We start from the raw sequence: 20,519 nt of genomic DNA, 5'->3' as shown, positions 1-20,519 counted from the left end.
TGGGGTGCATGTATCTTTTTGAATTATGGTTTTCTCCGGATATATGCCCAGGAGTGGGCTTGCTGGATCATATGGTAGTTCTATATTTAGTTTTTTAAGGAACCTCCATACTGTTCTCCATAATGGTTGTACCAATTTACATTCCCACCCCACTTGAATTTAAAAGACTTTTTTTTTTTTTCTCTTCTCAATTTGGGGGACTACAGATAGATCAGGTAGTTCCTGAGAGCCCAGGCAGAATAATTACATTGCAGAAGCAGAGGAGAGAAATGCAAACTCCTTGAGCTCAGATAGAATAGTTACATTGCAAAGGCAGAGGAGAAAGATGCAAGCTCCTCTCCCCCCCGCAACTGCCTTTTTTTTCTTTAAAATCCCAGTAAGTAGCCCAAGGCTGGAGTCTCAGGCAACGTGGGCTGTGTTTGTGTTTCAAGGCTTAAGTGCTCCACTATGCCCACAATGTCGGCGGAGACTTGTAGGAGCCGTTGGACAGACAAAACTATATAAAACAAAGATACCAATGACAAAAACTTAAAGACACAAACAAGAAGTTTTCAGGATAAAGGGGACCGGAGTGCAGGTATAAGGATCAAGGGAGAGATAAAGGGAGGAGGGACAGAAAAGACTGGAAAAGAGAAAGAGACAGCAGGAAGATAAAGGTGAGAATATCAGGACAATAGGACTTCCAGCCACTACACAGTATGAGGTTTGAGCCTCTATCACTCTCATAAATCTCCCTTCAGAGAGAGCCCGCTGGACCAGGATCTGCACAGTGTGAGGCAAGCCTCTCCCACCTCTCCCACCTCTGCTTGTCACCTGTCAAGGTGAGCCATTGCCAGCCATAGGGAGCATGGTCTCACTAGCTGAGAGGAGTGATGCTGTAGCTGCCCGACGTCCACTCGGAAGGATAGGCCAGAAGTAGGAGAGGACAAAGAGAGGAGAGGTAGAGAGCTATCAGGAGAGGGAAAGGGACAAGGGAGAGGGGGAAAGCATTGCCTGAATGAGGGTACTGAGGCCCCCAGGGGCCAAGAAGGCAGACTTACCAAACATGGTGATGCTGAAACAAGACGTTCAGATGGCCACTTGTCACCCATGGGGAAGCTGCATTCGGTGGTCCCAGAGGTGCCCGGATCCCCTCCCGGGAAGGGGACAACTGCCCCACATTGGGTGCCATAAATCTGTTACCAACCAGGGTTCTTGGCCTCCTTAATCAATAGATATTGATAAGAGGCTAGACAAGAAATTCAGGCAAGGCTTTTCCCTTGCTTGCTCCCAGGGAAGGGGGGGTAGGCATGCGCTGGTTCCTTGTATGGGGTGAGGGTAGGGGTGTGTCCAAGGACTGGCCTGGAGGGGTGGCTTAGGTGGTGTGCCCAGCCCTTTGGTGGTGCTGTGTGGAGGGGGCATACATAGTACCCTGCTTTTGCTCCCAGCTCTTCAGAAATGAGAGGTGGGTTCTTTTGGCCTCTTTGTATCCCGTTGCGCATAACTTGCCCCATCTGCGCATGTACGCAGTTGTTTTTAGTCCCTTGTAGTTTCTTTGTGTTCTGTTGCTCGAAGAGACATTTGCCCAGGCGCAAGCACTGCAGCAAAGGGTCCCAGGTCCCAGCCTGTCTCATGTTCAGTATTTTTGTCCAGATTTTCTAATCATCCTCAGTGTCAGGACTGATCAGGATGACCTAGTCTGCCATCACTGGAATTGAAAGTTCTGTTTCTTTTTTTTTTTTTTTTTTAAACAGATTTTGAAAGGATTTTATTTATTCTTAATAGACGAATGGGAGTACACGTTGATCATATCCAATATGGACTCCCTGTCCAAACACTGTTAATATATATATTTTTTAATTTATTTATTTATTTATTTTTGGCTGTGTTGGGTCTTCGTTCCTGTGCGAGGGCTTTCTCTAGTTGCGGCAAGCGGGGTCCACTCTTCATCGCGGTGCGCGGGCCTCTCACTCTCGCGGCCTCTCTTTTTGCGGAGCACAGGCTCCAGACGCACAGGCTCAGTAGTTGTGGCTCACGGGCCTAGTTGCTCCGTGGCATGTGGGATCTTCCCAGATCAGGGCTCGAACCCGTGTCCCCTGCATTGGCAGGCAGATTCTCAACCACTGCGCCAACAGGAAAGCCCCCCTGTGTTTCATTTTTAACTAAAGACATACTTGTTAATCAGACCTAGTAAACACCCATGGTAGCACAGTGAGTTAATATACATCCAAACTACAGCCCCCAGATCCCTACTGCTCCCTTTATGGCATGAGAAGCCCAGACTGGGTATCTTGGTGTTGCAGCGTGCTGGATTCTGGGTGTTTAGGGGTCAGCTAAGGTCTTACTCCCTGCCCTCATGAAGCCTGCAGTCTGCCCTTTCCTTCCTAAAGTCTCCAACCTTTGTGGGCCAATATTCCCACTTGATTTTGTCTCTGTTCTTCTCGGCCCATCTCTTGAATTGCTACACTCATGATTTCAACTGTCCTCTCTCTGAGTAAACTCTTTCCCAGCCTTCGTACTGCTCTCGGGGCAGTAAAGGTCAGCCTGAGCCTGGCATGCAGGTCTGGCCCTGTCCTTTTCTCAGCCTCATGGCCCATAAACCATTCACTCTCAACTATAGCCCGGTCTCTGAACGCATGTGTTTTGGCACATACAAGTTTGTCTTCCTAGACTCAGTATCACCTCCACTGGGAAGTCTTCCCTGATTCTCCCAGGCTACATCGGCCTGAACTAACACTCTGCTTCACCAGGTCTGTTTCCCCAGGAGGACAAGCATTTTGAAGCCAGTGTCAATGTCTTATTCATTTCAGCGTCTCTAGCACTTGGCATTTAAGAGGTGTCAATTAATGTGGAAGGATCTCATGGGAAATCTCATGGGAACTTGGGAAAAGTGCCACACATCCCCTAATGCATTGTCTTTTCCACCAGTTGAATGAACCTTTTTCTCTGGGAACCTCAGTCAATTTCTACTCCTTAATGGGAGGCATGCCAGCTGCTTATCCGCCTGCATCCCCAGACACGTCGAGTTCACAGACCTGTGGGACACTGTGACAGTGGACTGCCACCTGCTGGTAAGAAGGTTTCTTGGCCAGTGACAGGAAAGTTTCTAGGCCAGTGACAACTCAGGGCTACAGACAGAGGAGGGGTTCTTAAGGCATTCCACAAACAATATAAACCCCTTCTCAGAATAGTATTTTCAAATGCACAGTATAAAGCACATAGATTACAAGTGAAACCAGTCATAATGAAATAGGGATGTCAAAATATTAGAAAATGTATATACTATGTGTGATATATGTTATATGTATTTGTGTCTCATTAAATAACAAGATCCAGTAATAGGTCCAATAACTACTATAATTTCAAAATGATGAACGAAAATGATAACTGAAGATGTCTGCAATAGCTGTAATGTGAGATGCAGTCTCTGTGATTTCTACTGCTGACATAGTCACAAGTACTGCTAATAATATTAGAGTTTGTTGCCTATACCCATAAGGAAAGGAAATGCTGAATTTCAGTTAGAGGTTAGTGAAACTAAAGACCAAATATTTCCCATCCAGGTACAAAGATACCCTGAATTCTACCCATGGATCCCTTGTGTGTGTTTGAGGGGGGTCCATGGACTCCAGGTTAAGAACCCCTAAAAAAAAAAAAAAAAAAAGAACCCCTGAATGAGGTTTTAGAGACATGGCTGACATTTTTTTGGCTGCATTGGGTCTTCGTTGCTGCGCGCGGGCTTTCTCCAGTTGGGGCGAGCGGGGGCTACTCTTCGTTGCAGTGCGCGGGCTTCTCATTGCGGTGGCTTCTCTTGTTGCGGAGCACAGGCCCTAGGCACGCGGGCTTCAGTAGTTGTGGCACGTGGGCTCAGCAGTTGTGGCTCACGGGCTCTAGAGCACAGGCTCAGTAGTTGTGGCTCGCGGGCTGTAGAGCGCAGGCTCAGTAGTTGTGGCGCACGGGCTTAGTTGTTCCGTGGCATGTGGGATCTTCCCGGACCAGGGCTCGAACCCGTGTCCCCTGTATTGGCAGGCGGATTCTTAACCTCTGCGCCACCAAGGAAGCCCATGGCCGACACTTTCTTTTTTTTTTTAAAGATTTATTTATTGATTGATTGATTGATTGCTATGTTGGGTCTTCATTTCTGTGCTAGGGCTTTCTCTAGTTGCGGCAAGCGGGGGCCACTCTTCATCACGGTGCGCGGGCCTCTCACTATCGCGGCCTCTCGTTGCGGAGCACAGTCTCCAGACGCGCAGGCTCAGCAGCTGTGGCTCACAGGCCTAATTGCTCTGCGGCATGTGGGATCCTCCCAGACCAGGGCTCGAACCCGTGTCCCCTGCATTAGCAGGCAGATTCTCACCCACTGCGCCACCAGGGAAGCCCTGGCCAACACTTTTGAACATGGCAGAGATGCTGGTGGTTAAGTGTGTGTGCCTCTTGTGAATGTAATGGGCGCAGTTGGCGGGAGAGGAGCTGTGGAGGAGACAGTGCAGTTCAAACTTTGAAGCCACAGGCACTTTATCAGCACTTACCAGTGCTCTGAGCTTTCGCCTGACCCTCCCCTTACTCAGCATGTTTCCTCATCTATAAAACGAGAAGGACAATGTCTTCCTCTGGGTTGTTGAAAGGATTCAGTAAGTTAACATGTAAAAACTCCTGGGGTCAAATGTTCACTGTTAAATGAGAATGATATAAATGTCTGTAGAGAAAACACACACACAGCCAAGCGTAACTTCTTTCAGAACAGAAACCCCAACGTCTGACCTGCTGTACAACCTGGGAGGCACCAGTGTACTCAGACGATAGGAAACCCTTTCTTGGTTAAGTCTGCCCTGCTTTTCCCACCCCAATCCAAGAGAACAAACCCAAATGCAAAGAGTTTCTCACCTTGTTATTTTATTAGAAGCATATTTACACTCTCGCAGTTAACTTTGCAGAGAACATTTAACAAAAGTTTTTTATATAAAGTTTGGAAACTACATAAAAATAACTTCTATTCTTCATAAAGGGGAAAATATAAGTTAGTTCTATTTACTCTGCTAAAAATTGACTGTAAATGAGAAACAGTTCCGTCTGTCTCTTCCAGAGAAAACATTAGCACAGAACACAAAGAATACTGCATGGGCCTTCTCAATGTTGGGCATCGCACGCTGGCTCAATTGTGAGACTGGGAGACCCAACCAGACCCCATCCAGAAAGGACAGGGGAGGTGTTAAGGCTAGGGCACCACTGAGCAGGAAGCAGCAGCTCCTTGAATGAGATTCCAATGTGAACGACAAACCAAAGAAGGAAATGATCAAAGACTTTCACCTACACCATGAAACTGGCATTTCACCTAATACTCATTCTCACACCCCAGGCTACAAAAGGCAGTACTGTAAATAAAGCACAAGTCAGCCCTGCCCGTGGCCATCACCTGACCATTCGCCAGTGCTGGCCTCGCCTGGTGGAACTGGGTCTGTGTTCTGTAGTTACACTGTTAGTTCACGTTTTCCCAGCACGTGTGCACCAAAGACAATCAAAGGGGATAATTGTTTCACTTGTCTCATTTGTGTGAGACCTGAAAATTGCCCCTTCTGGGTCAAATACTGAATCAGGCAAGCTGAGTGCTCACTAACCGAAGTGGACCAGTGCCTTCCCATGGCCCCCAGTGCATCTTTACTGCATATGTAAGTCTTTGGAACCCCAAGTCCCTTTTCCTATTGAATGGTTACCCTACTTTCCCAAGATCCACTTACAGCCAGTGCCCAGAAAACCCCAGGGAATTGCTTTAGAAAGATAAAGCACTGAACCCTTACCTATAGGAGTGAAGAAAGAGGAAGTCCTCCCAGGGTGTGTCAACCACCCCATCACCACCAAAATAGTACCCAGACTCAATACACCCATTTGATTCCTCAAAATCACCTTCAGTTTTCCGTTTTGTTTTTTTAAAGCAGGTATTTTCCTAAGGAAGCCATTCATTTATAATTTTTTCAAGTTAGACATAAAGGCGAAAAAAAGTTTTCTTTGTAAATAAACCGAATGCTGGGTTGAGCATTTGCTTTTACTGGGTTATCTACGCTCTGCAGCCTGTGGGGATCAGAATCTGTGGGAGGCCAGCTGAGTCATCCAAAGGCCCAGCATTCCATCTGAGATACAGAAGCTTTGCTTTTGCCAGGTTCCTGGGGGCAGGAAGCACTGCATTTCTCCCTGATGCTTTTTCTCCCTGAATAGAAGTTCCAGTGACTGCCAGCCTCGGTCTGAAGTGTAAGGCCGGACTCTGAACTAGGAGGGACACAGAGCAGAGGGAAGCAGCCTTCCCGTATCACCTGCAGACAGGATGGGCAAGTGTGAGACAGAATGACTGGGGTGGGAAAGTCTTGTGGGATGAGGAATGTATCCCTGAACACAGGATCCCGTGCGGGGCCAAAAGGAATCGCAGGCTGGCGGTTCAGCCTGTGCCTCTGGTGCCGCCCAACGGCTCCCCTCACGTGTTCAGTGGCACGGGCTCAGGCAGCGAACATGTTCCAATCCACCTGGCACAAGAGGCCCAGGGGGCCAAGGGGTGGGTGTGTGTGTGTGTGCGTCTGTGTGTGTAGGCGTGTGTGTGCAGGAACGGGGAGTACAAGATGGCACGAGACACTTGCGATCAGGGTGAAGCGTTCAGCCTCTCCCCATCCCAGCGCTGTAGACGCTGTCTCAAGAAGAAAGCAGACTGGGGGAACTGGAGTAAGGAGGGCACCCCCTGAGCAGCTGGCTGCAGACCAGGCTCCACTGGGAACCAAACTGGCTGTTAGAAGCCGTGGTTCTTGGTCTGACACTGCAGGGAATGGCTGAAAAGCCACCGACAATTACAATAGGAGGCGCCCACGGTGACTTCAGCAGTAGCACTTTGTGCCCACAGACAGCAAAGCTGGTGTTTTGGCAAACAGGAGGGGCCCCGAGGCCACAGAACACCTATTCCTCCTGGTCCCTGGCCCCCCCCCAACAGCCCAAATCGCTGACAGCTCAGAGGAACCTGGGGCTCAAATGGAATGCACGTTAGGATCAGGCAGCACATCATAAAACCTCGCCCTCCACGACGAGCGAGAAGTCAGAAACGCCGGGTGGGTCTGTCAGGCACAGCTGGGGCGGCACAAGGCAAGGGGCTGGATTCGAGCCGGCATGGAAGCAAGAGGGAAGGGGCTCCTGAGTTACTTGTTCACAGAGAATGGGAGGGCCCCGAGGCCCGCCGGCCTGCCAGCCACAGCCCCGGGCGGCTGTTACGAAGCATCCGCAGAGCTGTAGGGGAAGAACCTGGTGGCCTTGTTTGGGGTGGTGGGGCTCAGGCACTCTGCCTCCTCGTTCATTTTGAAGAACATCTCCTGCTCTCGCTTCTTCTGGTTCAGCTCTTCTTCCAGAGCCTAGGACAGAGGGCAGACGGAGCTCGTTTGGATCCCTTAGGACACAAGTCTCCCCCAACCACAGGACCCCCACCGAAGTGGCCTTCTCTGGAAGTTCCCCTCCCAGGCCTCAGTGCTCAGGTAACTTGGTGTTCCCTCGCTCCTGTCCCAGCGCCCATCACCCAGAAGGTAGGTACCACCTCCTCCTTCCTCGTGCCACAGCCGCACAGGAGTTTCCTGTGGACCAAGGGCTCTGCTTTGGGGAAATGCCAATCTAGATGGCATGTGAGGGAGAAGCAGATGCAGATCAGCTGGCAGGAAAACAACCAAAAGAATGGAGAAAAACCTGAGGTAGAAAATGGAGCAAGAGGTTTAACAGCAGAGGAAACAGAGATGTCCGAGTTACATGGTATTCCTAACCAGGGCACCGTCCTGCAGAATCAGGGGACTTCTTTTCAAAATATACGTGCAGTCATGCCACCCCCCTGAGATTCTAATTCTGAACGTCTGTGGTGGGACAGGGGTTCTCTACATTGTAAAAGCACATCAGATAACTGCAAGGGGAGCATCTAGACGACAAGCACTGCAGGAGCTTCCCTTGGGGCACATGCAAGTTTATCTAGCTAAATTGTGTCCTACCAGAAAAATTTCTTGAGGGTTCTCCAAAAATAAATAATTATTCAATTAAGAAAGGAAGCAGAGTGCAGAGGAAAGAGCAGGGGCTTTACAGTCAAATAGGATTCAGCTCCATTACCAGCTGGGTGGGCCTCTGCATGCTACCTTTCCTCTCCAAGCCTGTTTCCTCTCGTGTAAAATGGCAGTATCACTACCTGCCTGGCCAGGCTACTGCAAAGATTAAATTAAAAACTAATGGGCTATAATTACTTAGTACTTCCTACATGTCAGGCACTATGCTAAGTGCATTACATCTTATTTAATCTTCACCCTATGAGATAGATACCACTATCCCCATCTTAACGATGGAGAAACTGAGACTCAGAGAGCTTATTAGGTCACTTGCCCAAGGTCATTCAGCTAGCTGGGAGCAGAGCCAAGATGGGTCTGACTTCAGAGTTCAAGCTCTGAAACACTGTGCGCCACCATCTGCAAAGCCAGGCACACATGAGTTACTCAGTAAATGTGGCTTCTTTATTACTTACTTTCACTATAGAAGTAACCACTTTCACAGGATTTGACCAGCATTCTATTATGTCTCTCTCTTTAAAACTATTATTTGATGCCCTGAAATAGTCGCAATGAACAACTTAATTACTAGATACCCCCTTAAGCTCTCATTCCTTCAACAGTACTAAATTCTAGTGAGCTCTACCTCTAAGGAAAAATGGGGAAGGGACACTGAATCACAATGCCAATTTTTCCAGTCTGTTGTAAGATATCCATATTCAAAAGATACTGGAAATCTAGATTTTTATGTAAAATTTCCTTATACTTAAAAAACTGGCAACTTAAAAAATTTTTTGGAATTGCTGTATGTTGGCCATACCTAATGTCTCTAAGCCAGTTTCAGCCTGTGGGCCATCAGTTTGTAACTTCTGCTATAGGAATACCAATTTTATTATAATAGCTACCACGTTTTTGAGCACAGAGACGTTTAGTAACTTGCTCAGGGTCTCACAGCTAGTAATGGGGGAGCTAGGACTTTCTCCCACGTCTGTCTTGCTTCAAAGCCTATGCTCTTAAGCACTACTCTATTTTACCTCTATATAACCTACGGCAGGAGTCAGCAGTCTTTTTTCTGTAAAGGGCCAGATGGTAAATATTTTTGGCTTTGCAAACCTCAAGGTCTCTGTTGCAACTACTCAACTGCTGTTTGGTGTAAAATCAGCCAGAGGCGATATGTAAATGAATGAGCATGGCTGTGTTCCAATAAAACTTTATTTACAAATATAGGTGGTGGGTCAGATTTGGCCCATGGGCAATAGTTTACTAACACCTGTTTTAAGGGAAGAAATGTTATCTTCATCTTATGGCCCCAAAAAGCAAGGTTCAGGAGGAAAGACTTGTCTGAGGCCACATTCTGTGTCAACTATGACCCAAGCAACACCTTATTGACCTTACTAGATATTCTATACTTACTGAAAGAAAGAAATCTGAATTTGTCTAAAAATATTCCACAATGTACAGTCATCTCCCCTGCCCCCACATACATGGGCAGCAGCTCAAAGCTGCTGACTGAAATGCAAGAGTGTAAAAGAACGTTTATTCCAGGATGCAAATCATCACCTCTGGGTCAGTGTTCCAGCAGCAACCCAGGTGACTAAGGATAGGATGATTCTACAAAGAATTCTGGGAAGAGGCAGCCCGCACCAGCAAAATCCAATGCCAGCTCTCCAAATACACACTTGCGGCACCTCCCCTAAGCCCAGGCACCCCCAAGAAGCAATCTGGGCAGTTGCTAGAGGCAAGATGATGATTCATTTTCAGACTGTCAGGATGTGCCAAGGGTACAGAAGCCCTAGGTAAGAGAACCAGGTGAACATCTATTTCCTGATGCCAGATCAGCCTGCGTCAGCAGGAGTATTATTGATTTGAGTGTCAAGTATCAAAAGTCCTAGCGGACTGTGCGTGGTTACAGATAAGTGTGGGCCTATTAACAGGAAGGTCTGGGACCCTGGCCAGCTTCCAGCTAGAAAGCTCCATTAGCACAGGGAGGGAAGCCTCTATTCAAGGACTCCCAAGGCCGTTATATGGCTGAGGTGGGCAACTGCCTCCTGGGCAGATCACAGTTACAGCAAGCAGAGCTCAAGTACGACGGCAGAACAAACCTCAGGGCTCAGGACACATGATCAAGGGTAATTAGGGCAGCTGTCTCCTCAGAGAGTTTAGGAGAGTGGAAGGACATGAGTACATCCTTGGCCTATACTGTGGGCTGGTGGCTTTCTGCATAACACTATACAATATTATCTTCACTTTACAAATGACCACACTGAGGCCCTGTGATGGTTAATTTATTTGTCAACCTGCAAAGCCATGGTAACCAGTTATTTGGTCAAACACTAGATGTCACTGAGAAGGAACTTTTTAGATGTGATTAACATTTAACTCAGTAGACTGAATAAAGCAGCTTACCCTCCAAAATGTGGTTGGGCCTCACTCAATCAGTTGCAGGCCTTAAGAGAAAAGACTGAGGTCCCACTAAAGAAAGAGGGATTGGGCCTCCACGCTGCCCTGGGGCTCAGCGCTGCAACATCAACTCTTCCCTGGCTCTCCAGCCTGCAGTCTGCCCTGCAGATTTCAGGCTTAACAGTCCCAACAATTGGGTGAGCCAGTTCCTTCAAATAAATCCATAAATCTGTACCTTATCCATATCTGTGTCTATATCCATACCCCAGGCAGATACTGATGGCACAACACGAAGCAGAGCCCACCACTGAGCCCACCAGCCCAGACAGGGTTACCTTTTTGCGTGGCCGAAGCTTGTCCCGCCATTCCTTTAGGTTCTGGTTATGGCTTTCGTCCAGGGCCTTCAGCTTCTGGGTTTCATGCTCTACCAGGAGGTGACACTTTTCATTCTGCAACATATTCCAGGAAGTACAGGTAAGAAGCACAGAGGGCTGAGATATACCATGAAGGTACCAGCATCATTCATTTATTACTTCTCCTTGATTATAAGCTCCATTTATACAAAACGCTCTACATGTAAACACACATGCACCAAAAGATGCCTGGAAGACTATTCCAGAATATTAACATTAATAATTCTTACTGAGTAGTGGAATCTGCAGCAATTTTGCAACTTTCTACTTTGGGCTTTCTGCATTGTTTGAATTTTTCAACATGAATGTATAAAACTAATAACAATAAATCTGTGCCCTAATCCCACCACACAGAGGTAACCACCACAGAATTTTAGATATATTTCCTGTCAGGCTCTGTCCTGTGCGTTGTTTAGCTCACGCTGTATACACAATTCTGAAACCTGCCTCCCTCTCCTCTTAACATTATAATGTAAACATTTCTACATTTCTACAAAGAATTAACATTTTTATAATCATCATTTTAATTCCTACAAAATATCCCACAGTATGGTTTAATTTATTTAAACATTTCCCTATTTTTGGCCACTTAGGTTGCTCTTAATCTTCACTGTTACAAATAGCATTGTGTTAAACATCTGTGCTATGTACTGAATTGTGTCTCCCCAAAATTCATATGTTGAAGCCCTAATGCCCAATGTGATGGTATTTGGAGATATGGGGCCTTTAGGAGATAAACAGGTTTAGATGAGGTCAAGAGGGTAGGGCCCTCATGGCGGGATTAGTGCCCTTATAAGAAGAGACCAGAGAGCTCACATGCTAGAGTGCTTCCACCCTGTCTCCTTCCCTCCTTTTCTCCCTCTCCCCATCTCCCCCTCTCCCCCTCTCCCTCTCTCCCTCTCTCCCCCTCTCCTTTTCTCTCCTCTCTCTCTCTGCCATGTGAGGACACAGCAAGAAGGCATCCGTCCGCAAGCCAGAGAGAGAGACTTCACCAGAACCCAGCCATGCTGGCAAAGCTGATCTTGGATTTCCAGGCTCCAAAACTGTAAGAAAATAAACTTCTGTTGTTTAAGCCACCCAGTCTGTGGTATTTTGTTATGGCAGTGTGAGCTAAGATAATCTGTGTGTATAAATATTTTGTATTTATATAAATTATATAATTTTCTGCATCACATACCATTTCTCCAGGAGAGATTTGTGACAGGGGTAAGGGCCGTGGACCTGGCTGAGGTTTGCCAACCAACCTCACTGTTCTCTCGCTGAGGTAAGTTACCTGCCTCACAAAACTTACCCTGGGATCTCTCATAGGCAAAAGTGACAGTTCCCTATTGATTCCTCACAGGGAATCTTGTGGTTTATAAGGAGTGTATAAGCAGGGGGAAAGTGCCTTTATCCATATACCTCAACCCTACTGGACTGGAAGAGTAGAACCCCTTGGGGATTTTATTTGGGGTTTCAAGCTCAAGGGTTCTGGGAATTTAGAAATTGCCTTGGTTGGGAACAATACTTACAGCAGCCCTGAGTAACTCTGGCCTGCCCATAGCTGGGCTCCCAGCACTCTTTACGGGTTTTCTCAGTTCATCCTCACAGTAAACCCACGAGGCAGGGTTTGGTAACATAGATACAGAAGGTGAGTGGCCTGGCTAAAATTCACACAGCAACAAGCAGCAGAGCCCCTACCTGACAGGCTTCAATACCTGCAATGTTTCCTCCACACCTCCCTGCCTTTCCAGAAATTGCCAGATGGATCCAATAGCCTAGAGAATTTCCTGAGGTCACAGAGGTTTGTGTCAGCCCATCTGTCAGGTATGGCAATGCCTCGATCCACCACAAGGGGGCTCCAAGTACCAGCTCCCGGGCGGGGACCCTTAGGGTGAGGCAAACCTTTTGTGAGGCAAACAAAAGGTCAAGGATCTCCCCAGGGAAAGAGGTCACAAAGGGGCTTGTCAATATCAGGATACCTTTTCCTGACTTCAGTGGGAAAGCTTTGAGCTTCTCACCATTAAGGATGATGGTAGGTAGCTGTAGGTTTATATAGATACCCTTTATCAAGTTGAGGAAGTTCCCCTCTATTCCTAGTTTACTGAGAGTGTTTATCATGAGCAGGGGTCAGCTTCTGTCAAGTACTTTTTCTGTATCTGTTGATGATACGATCATGTGATGTTTCTTCTTTAGCCTGTTGATGTCATGGATTACATTAACTCATTTTCATATATTGCACGAGCCCTGGGATAAATCCCACCTGGTCATGGTGTATACTACTTTTTATACATTTTTAAATTCTATTTGCCAACGTTTCATTGGGGATTTCTGCATCTGTGTTCATGAGAGAGAGATACAGGTCTGTAGTTTTCCTCCTTGTAACGTCTGGTTTGGTATTAGGGTAACTGGGACACCTTTTCCCAAGACACAGTGGTGACCGAGAAATCCAGCAGCACACCCACTGCCAGGCTCCGGGCATGGCACGTTCAGCTCAGCTCTGTCATCTCATTTACAAAGCCTCACTCCAGTTCTGCAGAATAGGAATTGTCATCCTTACCCCCTGCCTGTTTTACGAATGTGGAAACTATGGCCTGGGAGGGTGATGTGATTTGGCCAACATCACACAGAACGGCAGGATGGAAACCATTCCACCCTGAGCTTCAGACACCTGCCCCGTCTGTAGGGTCTTTGGGCCCCCAGGGAGCTGACTGCCTCGGGGGCGGTGAGGCAAGCAGGGGCGGGGCAGAAGGGCAGTACCTGCAGCTGCTGCAGCTCGCCCATGTTGCTCTCGCACTGTGCCGCCATGTCCCGCATCTGGCTCTCATGTTTTTGCTGCTGCTGCAGCCGCTCTGACTTCTGCCTCTTCTCCTCCTGCTGGGAGAACTGCAACAGAGAACAGGTGAGGCGCCTCAGCGGGCCACGGGCCTGGCTGGGGGCCCAGCTCAGCCCTGTCCCAGGGAGACACCATCTGAGGGGCTGGTTTGTACAGAGCCACAGTGCCCTGCACCACTCAGGCTGTGCCCCCCGTCAAGTCCTCCCCCCTAAGCTGAGACCAAGCCCCTGCCCTCAAGGAGCCCCCAGATTGGCAAGGACACTGAGACATGCTAGGACAGCGTATGTAGTAAGCAGGAGTCACAGGAGCCCACGGCCACTGACTCTCCCCGAGCCACGTGGGTGACTTGTGAGTGGGGTCTCGGTAGAGGAGAGGAAGGAGTTTACCAGCAGAAGCAGCTGCAGGATAGACACCCTGAGTGTGACAGGGAACGCGCATGAGAAAGCAACGCCTCCTCCCCTGTCCACCGGAGGGGGAGTCAATGTGAGGCTTTTAGGCTTCCAGGCTGTGACTTCTGGCTTCCATTCCATTCCTCCTTCCAAGACCCCATGCTGCGTCTTATATTCTATACTCCCCCAACCACAGAAGATTCAGGCCGCACCAAACCTGGATCTGGCCCCACTCCAGTGCACCCCCGGCCCCCCACCTGCTTGATCTTCTCGCGCTGCTCAGCGGCACTGCCCGCTCCGTTGATGTGGAGGCTCTTCTTGTACATGGCCATGCGCGTCTTGCCCTCGCTCCTCTGAATCTTGGGCAGCCGCGCCTTTTCCTGCTGCTGCCGCACCTTCAGCTGCTCCATCATGCGCTGGTTGTAGCGCTGCATCTGCTCACACTCCTGAGGGGGACACCCAGCGGGGGCCAAGGTCAGCTGCGTTCCACACACGCGGTGTGGTCAGATGCCAAGGCTGCCACACGCAACTCAGGAGCCCAGGACCTGCGTGGTCGAGAATGCTCAGCAGAGCAAGGCTCGTGTCATTTTACTACTACTCTTAAATAACATTTTCTGTTCTCATCTTAAAACTTACCGTTAGTAACCTTACCTTCTTACCTTCTAAATGCCTTCTTAATCTCCAAAATACACAAACAGCTCATACGACTTAACAAAAAAAAAACCCCCAAGCAACCCAATCGAAAAATGGGCAGAAGACCTTAATAGACATTTATCCAAAGAAGACATACAGATGGCCAGTAGGCACGTGAAAAGATGCTCAACATCACTAATTATTAGAGAAATGCAAATCAAAACTACAATGAGGTACCACCTCACATTGGTCAGAATGGCCATCATTAAAAAGTCTACACATAACAAATGCTGGTGAGGGTGTGGAGAAAAGGGAACCCTCCTACACTGTTGGTGGGAATGTAAGTTGGTGCAGCCACTATGGAAAACAGTATGGGAGGTTCCTCAGAAAACTAAAAATAGAGTTACCATATGATCCAGCAATCCCACTCCTGGGCATATACCCGGACAAAACTATAATTCAAAAAGATACATGCACCCCTATGATCATAGCAGCACTATTCACAATAGCCAAGACATGGACACAACCTGTCTATAAATGGATGACTGGACAAAGAAGATGTGGTACATATACACAATGGAATAATACTCAGCCATAAAAAAGAACAAAATAATGCCATTTGCAGCAACATGGATGCAACTAGAGATGGTCATACGAAGTGAAGTAAGTCAGAAAGAGACAAATACCAAATGATATCACTTACATGTGGAATCTAAAATATGGCACAAATGGACCTATCTACAAAACAGAAACAGACTCACAGACATAGAGATCAGACTTGTGGTTGCCAAGGCCAGGTGGGGAGGGAGAGGGATGAACTGAGGGTTTGGGATTAGTAGATACAAACTATTACATTTAGAATGGATAAACATCAAGGTCCTACTGTACAGCACAGGGAACTGTGTCCAATCTCCTGGGACAAACCATAATGGAAAAGAATATTTTAAAAAGAATGTATGTATGCATATAACTGAGTCACTTTGCTGTACTACAGAAATAAACACAACATTGTAAAGCAACTATACTTCAATTTAAAAAGAAGTATTCTGAGGGAATGCATGGGAAAGAGAGATAAAATGAAAATGGAAAGAAAGGCAGGACCAAAAAAAGGAAAAGAGGAAAAAAGTAAGAGAGACATGTACATCAGGTGTCAGAGTCAGTGAGGGAGCTGCTTGGGCCATCTGCTTCCCTGCACAGTTTCCCCAATTCCTAGCCCCTGTCCTGAGGCAGGACATCGCCCAAGAACCTCTCAAGCCTCACTGTGGCCAACTTGGCTGCTCTCAGGAGCAAGTGATGCCCCACTGAGGGGCAGCCTCACGGGTCTCCCAGTGGCAGCCCCTGAACCCAAGCTGACTAGGAGCCTCACCTTCTCATGCTTGCGCACCAGCTCGTGCCGCTGGAGGAAGTACTGGTCCTTGAGCTGCTGCTTCACCAGCTGGTGCCTCTCCTGCAGGTGATGCTCCTCCATCTCCCACAGCGCCGCCTCCCGGTCTGCGGAGGACATGTCACCTGGTGAGGTGCAGATGGCCAGAGCCCCGCCAGGCCCTCCCCTCCACTGCCCCGAGCCAGGTCTCCTCACACTGGCTGGTAACTGTGCCACGTCCTTAGACTATGTGGGCTGAGCCAACTCCTAGAAACTTGCAAGGATGACAGCACCCAGCAGCATGGTACGGCAGGAAGTGTTTGGAGTCAGGAGCCAGAGAAACCAGAGACCTAGGCTAAAACCCAGCTGCATCACTGGGATTTGAGATGAACACAAAATCCTCTCCAGGCCTCACCTTCCATCTCTGCCAAATGGGCACAACCATACCACGGAGGGAAAATGTCCTTGGAAGATACTTTTATGTTCAATCTACACTGCACCTCTGCTTTCCTAATGGGCAAATAGGAAGGGCTCACGTGGAAACCCCATGAAGAAGACAGCCTCTTGTCACTATTTCCTCCTTTGAAAAATAGGTGAGACCCTTCATGTCCCATATATGCATTACTGAAACAGTTATCTGGCATTTTATCACTGGAAGTCTATTAACCGACCCTGTGCTCAGGACAGGGCAGGGAGCTGGTGTCAGATGGAGAGCCTCATGCCCTGCAAGATACAGCTGGTCACGCTCAGCCCACTGCGAAGTTGTTTATTTCACTGCACTCCTGTTCCATGAAAGCCAGCATCTATCCACAGAACATCAAAACAGTGATTTGGCTTCCAAACCAAAATCAGAACCCCAGTCCCACAGGTAGGATGGTTCTTACAGACCATCACATGATAAGAAAAGGAAACAAGGGCTTTTCTGAAACATCCGTGGCTCTATTCAGAAAGTCGGAATACCAAGGACCCCATTTTTCTTGTCCCACATCAAGTACTGAGTGGTTTATACTGTTCAACTGCCCTGGCCATCAGAGTCCTGGCTGTGGCCCCTGTTATAATAATGAGCCAGAGACAGCACTCGTATATTAGTCCTATGTTTACATCTTTACAACAGACAGGGACCATTAGCTCCAAAGCCCACAGGCACCAAACTCTAATCTTCACCCATCCAGTTGTTTTAAGTGCAGTTCAAACAACAGACTTCTAGCCATTTGGAGCCTGCTTGCTTTGCATACCCCATAAAATTGTACCCAACATCTGCTAGCCATAAATTAGATAGCCTGGGGGCTATATACAGACCCCAAGCCCTGCACCCTCCAGAGCTCTCTACCCCAGAGCCGCCTCAGCTGAGCTCCCCCTGCTGAGTGAGAGCATCCAGATACGTAAGCCCCCTCTCTGATCCCCTTCTTCCCCAGGATTTCCCCCGCCCTCCTCCCTCTGGGTGGTGGCTCACACTGTTGTCTCTGGAGAGTCTAATGCTGGGAGGGACTCGCCAGCATGCAAACCTGCCAAAGCGCCACTACACAAGGGTAGTTGAGAGCTTGGCTTCAAGATAAGGTCTGCATCCAAGGCCCACTCTACCACTCATTAACTGTGCACCCCAGGCCGAAGAAGAGTCAGTCTCCAAGCCTCAATTTCCTCATCTATAAAAATGGGGAGAACAGTAGGGCCTGCCGTGCAGGGTTACGGATAGGATGCAGTGTGACTAAGGTGTAAGATTAAGGCACGTGGCTCGGCAGAGGAGTTGCTCAATACGTGATGGCTGCTAGGAGCGGCTCTCAGTACGGCCCCCCGACCCCCGTTAACCCAGCTCACGTGCAATTTCCACCCACTCTACATTGCTTCCTTTTTTTTTTTTCTCCTTTCCTTGACATCCACAATAATGTCAGGTAGTGTTGTTGCTAACTGGTATCTCTGCCTCAGTCCTGACTTCAGTGGGGATTTTCCTCATGTTTCACCATAAAGGCCGATGTTTGGTCTTAGGGTGGAGAAGACCTAGCAGCTCTTCCTTGCCCGGGGCTGGGATGTACGTTCATGGAGAGTCTGGGCCAACAAGCACACCCCGCTCTCGGGCACCCACCTCGAAGGAGCTCCTGCTTCCTAGTGAGGCACTCGCGCTCCTTGTCACAGATCTCCCGCCTGTTGTCGGCCGTGATCCTCTTCATCGCCAACTCCAGGTCCTCCTTCTGCTTGGCGAGGAAGTCCCGGTCCTATTAAGTATTTAAAATTTTAGGCGTGTTTATGTGTATTGTGGTTATTTTTTTTAGAGATACATATTGAGATATTAACAGGTGACATGATACGATGTCTGGGATTTGATTCAAAATAATACAGTAGAGTGGGGCAGTGAGTGGACAGGAGTTGATAATTACTGAGAACAGGTGATGGGTATATGGGGATTCATTATACTATTATACCTGTTTCTGCCTATGTTTTTAATTTTCCTTAATAAAGAGTAAAAAACTGAAATTTAAATTTAAAAGTTTTAGCTACTATACATGAAGTAGATAACCAACAAGGATCTACTGTATAGCACAGGGAACTATACTCAATATTTTGTAATAACCTATAAGGGGAATTCCCTGGTGGTCCAGTGGTTAGGACTTGGAGCTTTCACTGCTGAGGGCCCAGGTGTGATCCGTGGTCAGAGAACTAAGATCCCGCAAGCTGCGCGTGGGGCACAGCCAAAAAAACCCAAAATCAACCAAACAAAAAAACCTACCCAAAATCAACCAAACAAAAAAACCTATAAGGGAAAAGAATCTGAAAAAGAATATATATATATATATATATATATATATATATATATATATATATATATATATATATATATCACTAAATCACTGCACTGTACAACCAAAACTAACACAACATTGTAAATCAACTATACTTCAATAAAAATATAATAAATTAAAAATTTTCTTTTAAATAAAATTTTTAGGAAACGTGTTAAGAAACTAAAAATTTGCACTAATCTTATCACTCAATGCTAGCAACTGGTTTTGGTGTACCTATATAAATGTATTTACATCTGTTGTTGTTTCACAAAAATTATTTTAAAAGACTTGAAGAAATATTTGTACACCCATATTCATGGCAGCATTATTCACAACAGCCAAGGGATTGGAGACCCCTCAAGTGTCCATAAACAGATGAGTGCAGAAACACAATGTGGTATATACATACAATGAAATATTATTTAGCCTTTAAAAGGAAGGAAATTCTTATATATGCTACAACACGAATGAATCTTGAGGACAAGGTAAGTGAAATAAACCAGACACAAAGGGACAAACACTGTATGATTCCACTTATATGAGGTCAAATTTGTAGAGACAGAGAGTAGAATGGTGGTTGCCAGGGACTGAAGGCAGGGTGTCACGGGGAATTACTGCTTAATGGGTACAGAGTTTCTGTTTTGCAAGATGAAGAGTTGTGGAGATGGATCATGGTGATGGTACTCACAGTGATGTGAATGTACTTAATATCACTGAACTGCACACTTAAAAATGGGTAAGATGATAGCAAATTTTATGTTATGTCTATTTTACCACAGCTTTTAAAAATTATTAAAAAGACCTTTCCATGTCATAATGTAATAATCTTCTATCAAAAATAAGTTTTAATGGCTGAAAATATTTCATGGTATAGCTAGCTATACCCAACTTATCTACCCAATATATATAATAGTTGTTTACAGGTTTTCTTTATTTTAGATACTGCTGCTCTTCACATTCTGGTAGCTAAATGTCCTTTAACCTCTGTGATGATTCAGCTTCAAGATTAGTCCTAGAAGCAGAAAATCTAGGCCAAAGGATGTGTACATTTTTGAAGCTCTTGATGCAATTGCCAGAGTGGCCTCCTAAAAGAGCCAGTCTGCTCTCCCTCTGTGGGGACTAGGGCCTGTCTCCCCAACCCTCCCTAGCCCTGCATTCTTTTTCTAATCAACCTGTCAAGGGGCAGGTTGGAGGAAAGTATGATGGTGTCCTGGAGTCAGACTCAGCTTGAAGCCTTGGACCCCACTGTTAACTGTGCAGTGTCACCTCCGTGAGCCTTAGCTTCTTCCTCTGTAAAGGGGAAGACAAACAGCACCTATCCTGGTAAGCCATGAATGCTAAACCAGATAATATACAAAACATTTGTAATTGGAGACTCTAATTTTCTTTGCATTTGGGGGCAGAGGAAGTGGGACAAAATGAGAGCGTGAAGTGAAAAGAAGGCTACTGAGGCTGGGGTAGAGGGGACTGAGTGTAGCTGGGAGAGGCTGACAAGAACCAGACCTATAGGGCCTTGAAAGCATGTGAGAAGGCTGATCTGATCTTATGGACAAAGTGGGAGCCACTGAAGGTTTTAAAGGCCCAGGGCTGTTGGGGAAGGGTGCCATGATCAGATTTGGAATTCGTATTGATCACAACAACTGGTATGAGAGAAAGAACTGCAAGAACTGGAGGGAAACTAGCTGGGAGGCTACTGCAGTGGTCCAGG

The 20,519-nt window shown here is 47.1% G+C and overlaps 1 protein-coding gene and 1 long non-coding RNA gene across 2 annotated transcripts in view; one reads left to right on the top strand and one right to left on the bottom strand.

The window, feature by feature from the left end:
* Window positions 1–4,203: 4,203 nt before the first annotated feature.
* Window positions 4,204–20,519, bottom strand: part of STK10 (serine/threonine kinase 10) — a 117,602-nt gene continuing 101,286 nt past the window's right edge. Inside the window, exons 14-19 of the mRNA XM_082456409.1 lie at window positions 18,115–18,244; window positions 16,038–16,162; window positions 14,296–14,484; window positions 13,574–13,699; window positions 10,757–10,870; window positions 4,204–7,358 (exon numbers count right to left, since the gene is read on the bottom strand). Coding sequence (XP_082312535.1) covers window positions 7,218–7,358; window positions 10,757–10,870; window positions 13,574–13,699; window positions 14,296–14,484; window positions 16,038–16,162; window positions 18,115–18,244 — 825 coding nt within the window. The 3' untranslated portion in view covers window positions 4,204–7,217. The remainder of the gene's footprint in view (window positions 7,359–10,756; window positions 10,871–13,573; window positions 13,700–14,295; window positions 14,485–16,037; window positions 16,163–18,114; window positions 18,245–20,519) is intronic.
* Window positions 10,788–11,906, top strand: LOC309658280. The gene is made up of 2 exons (XR_014262171.1): window positions 10,788–10,895; window positions 11,779–11,906. It is a non-coding gene; the product is annotated as an uncharacterized lncRNA (long non-coding RNA).

The sequence above is a fragment of the Balaenoptera physalus genome (assembly GCF_965194825.1).
Source record: "Balaenoptera physalus genome assembly, chromosome: 3".
NCBI lineage: Eukaryota > Metazoa > Chordata > Mammalia > Artiodactyla > Balaenopteridae > Balaenoptera > Balaenoptera physalus.
The sequence above is the reverse complement of the archived record's forward strand: the minus strand, read 5'-3'. Positions and strand labels throughout refer to the sequence as shown.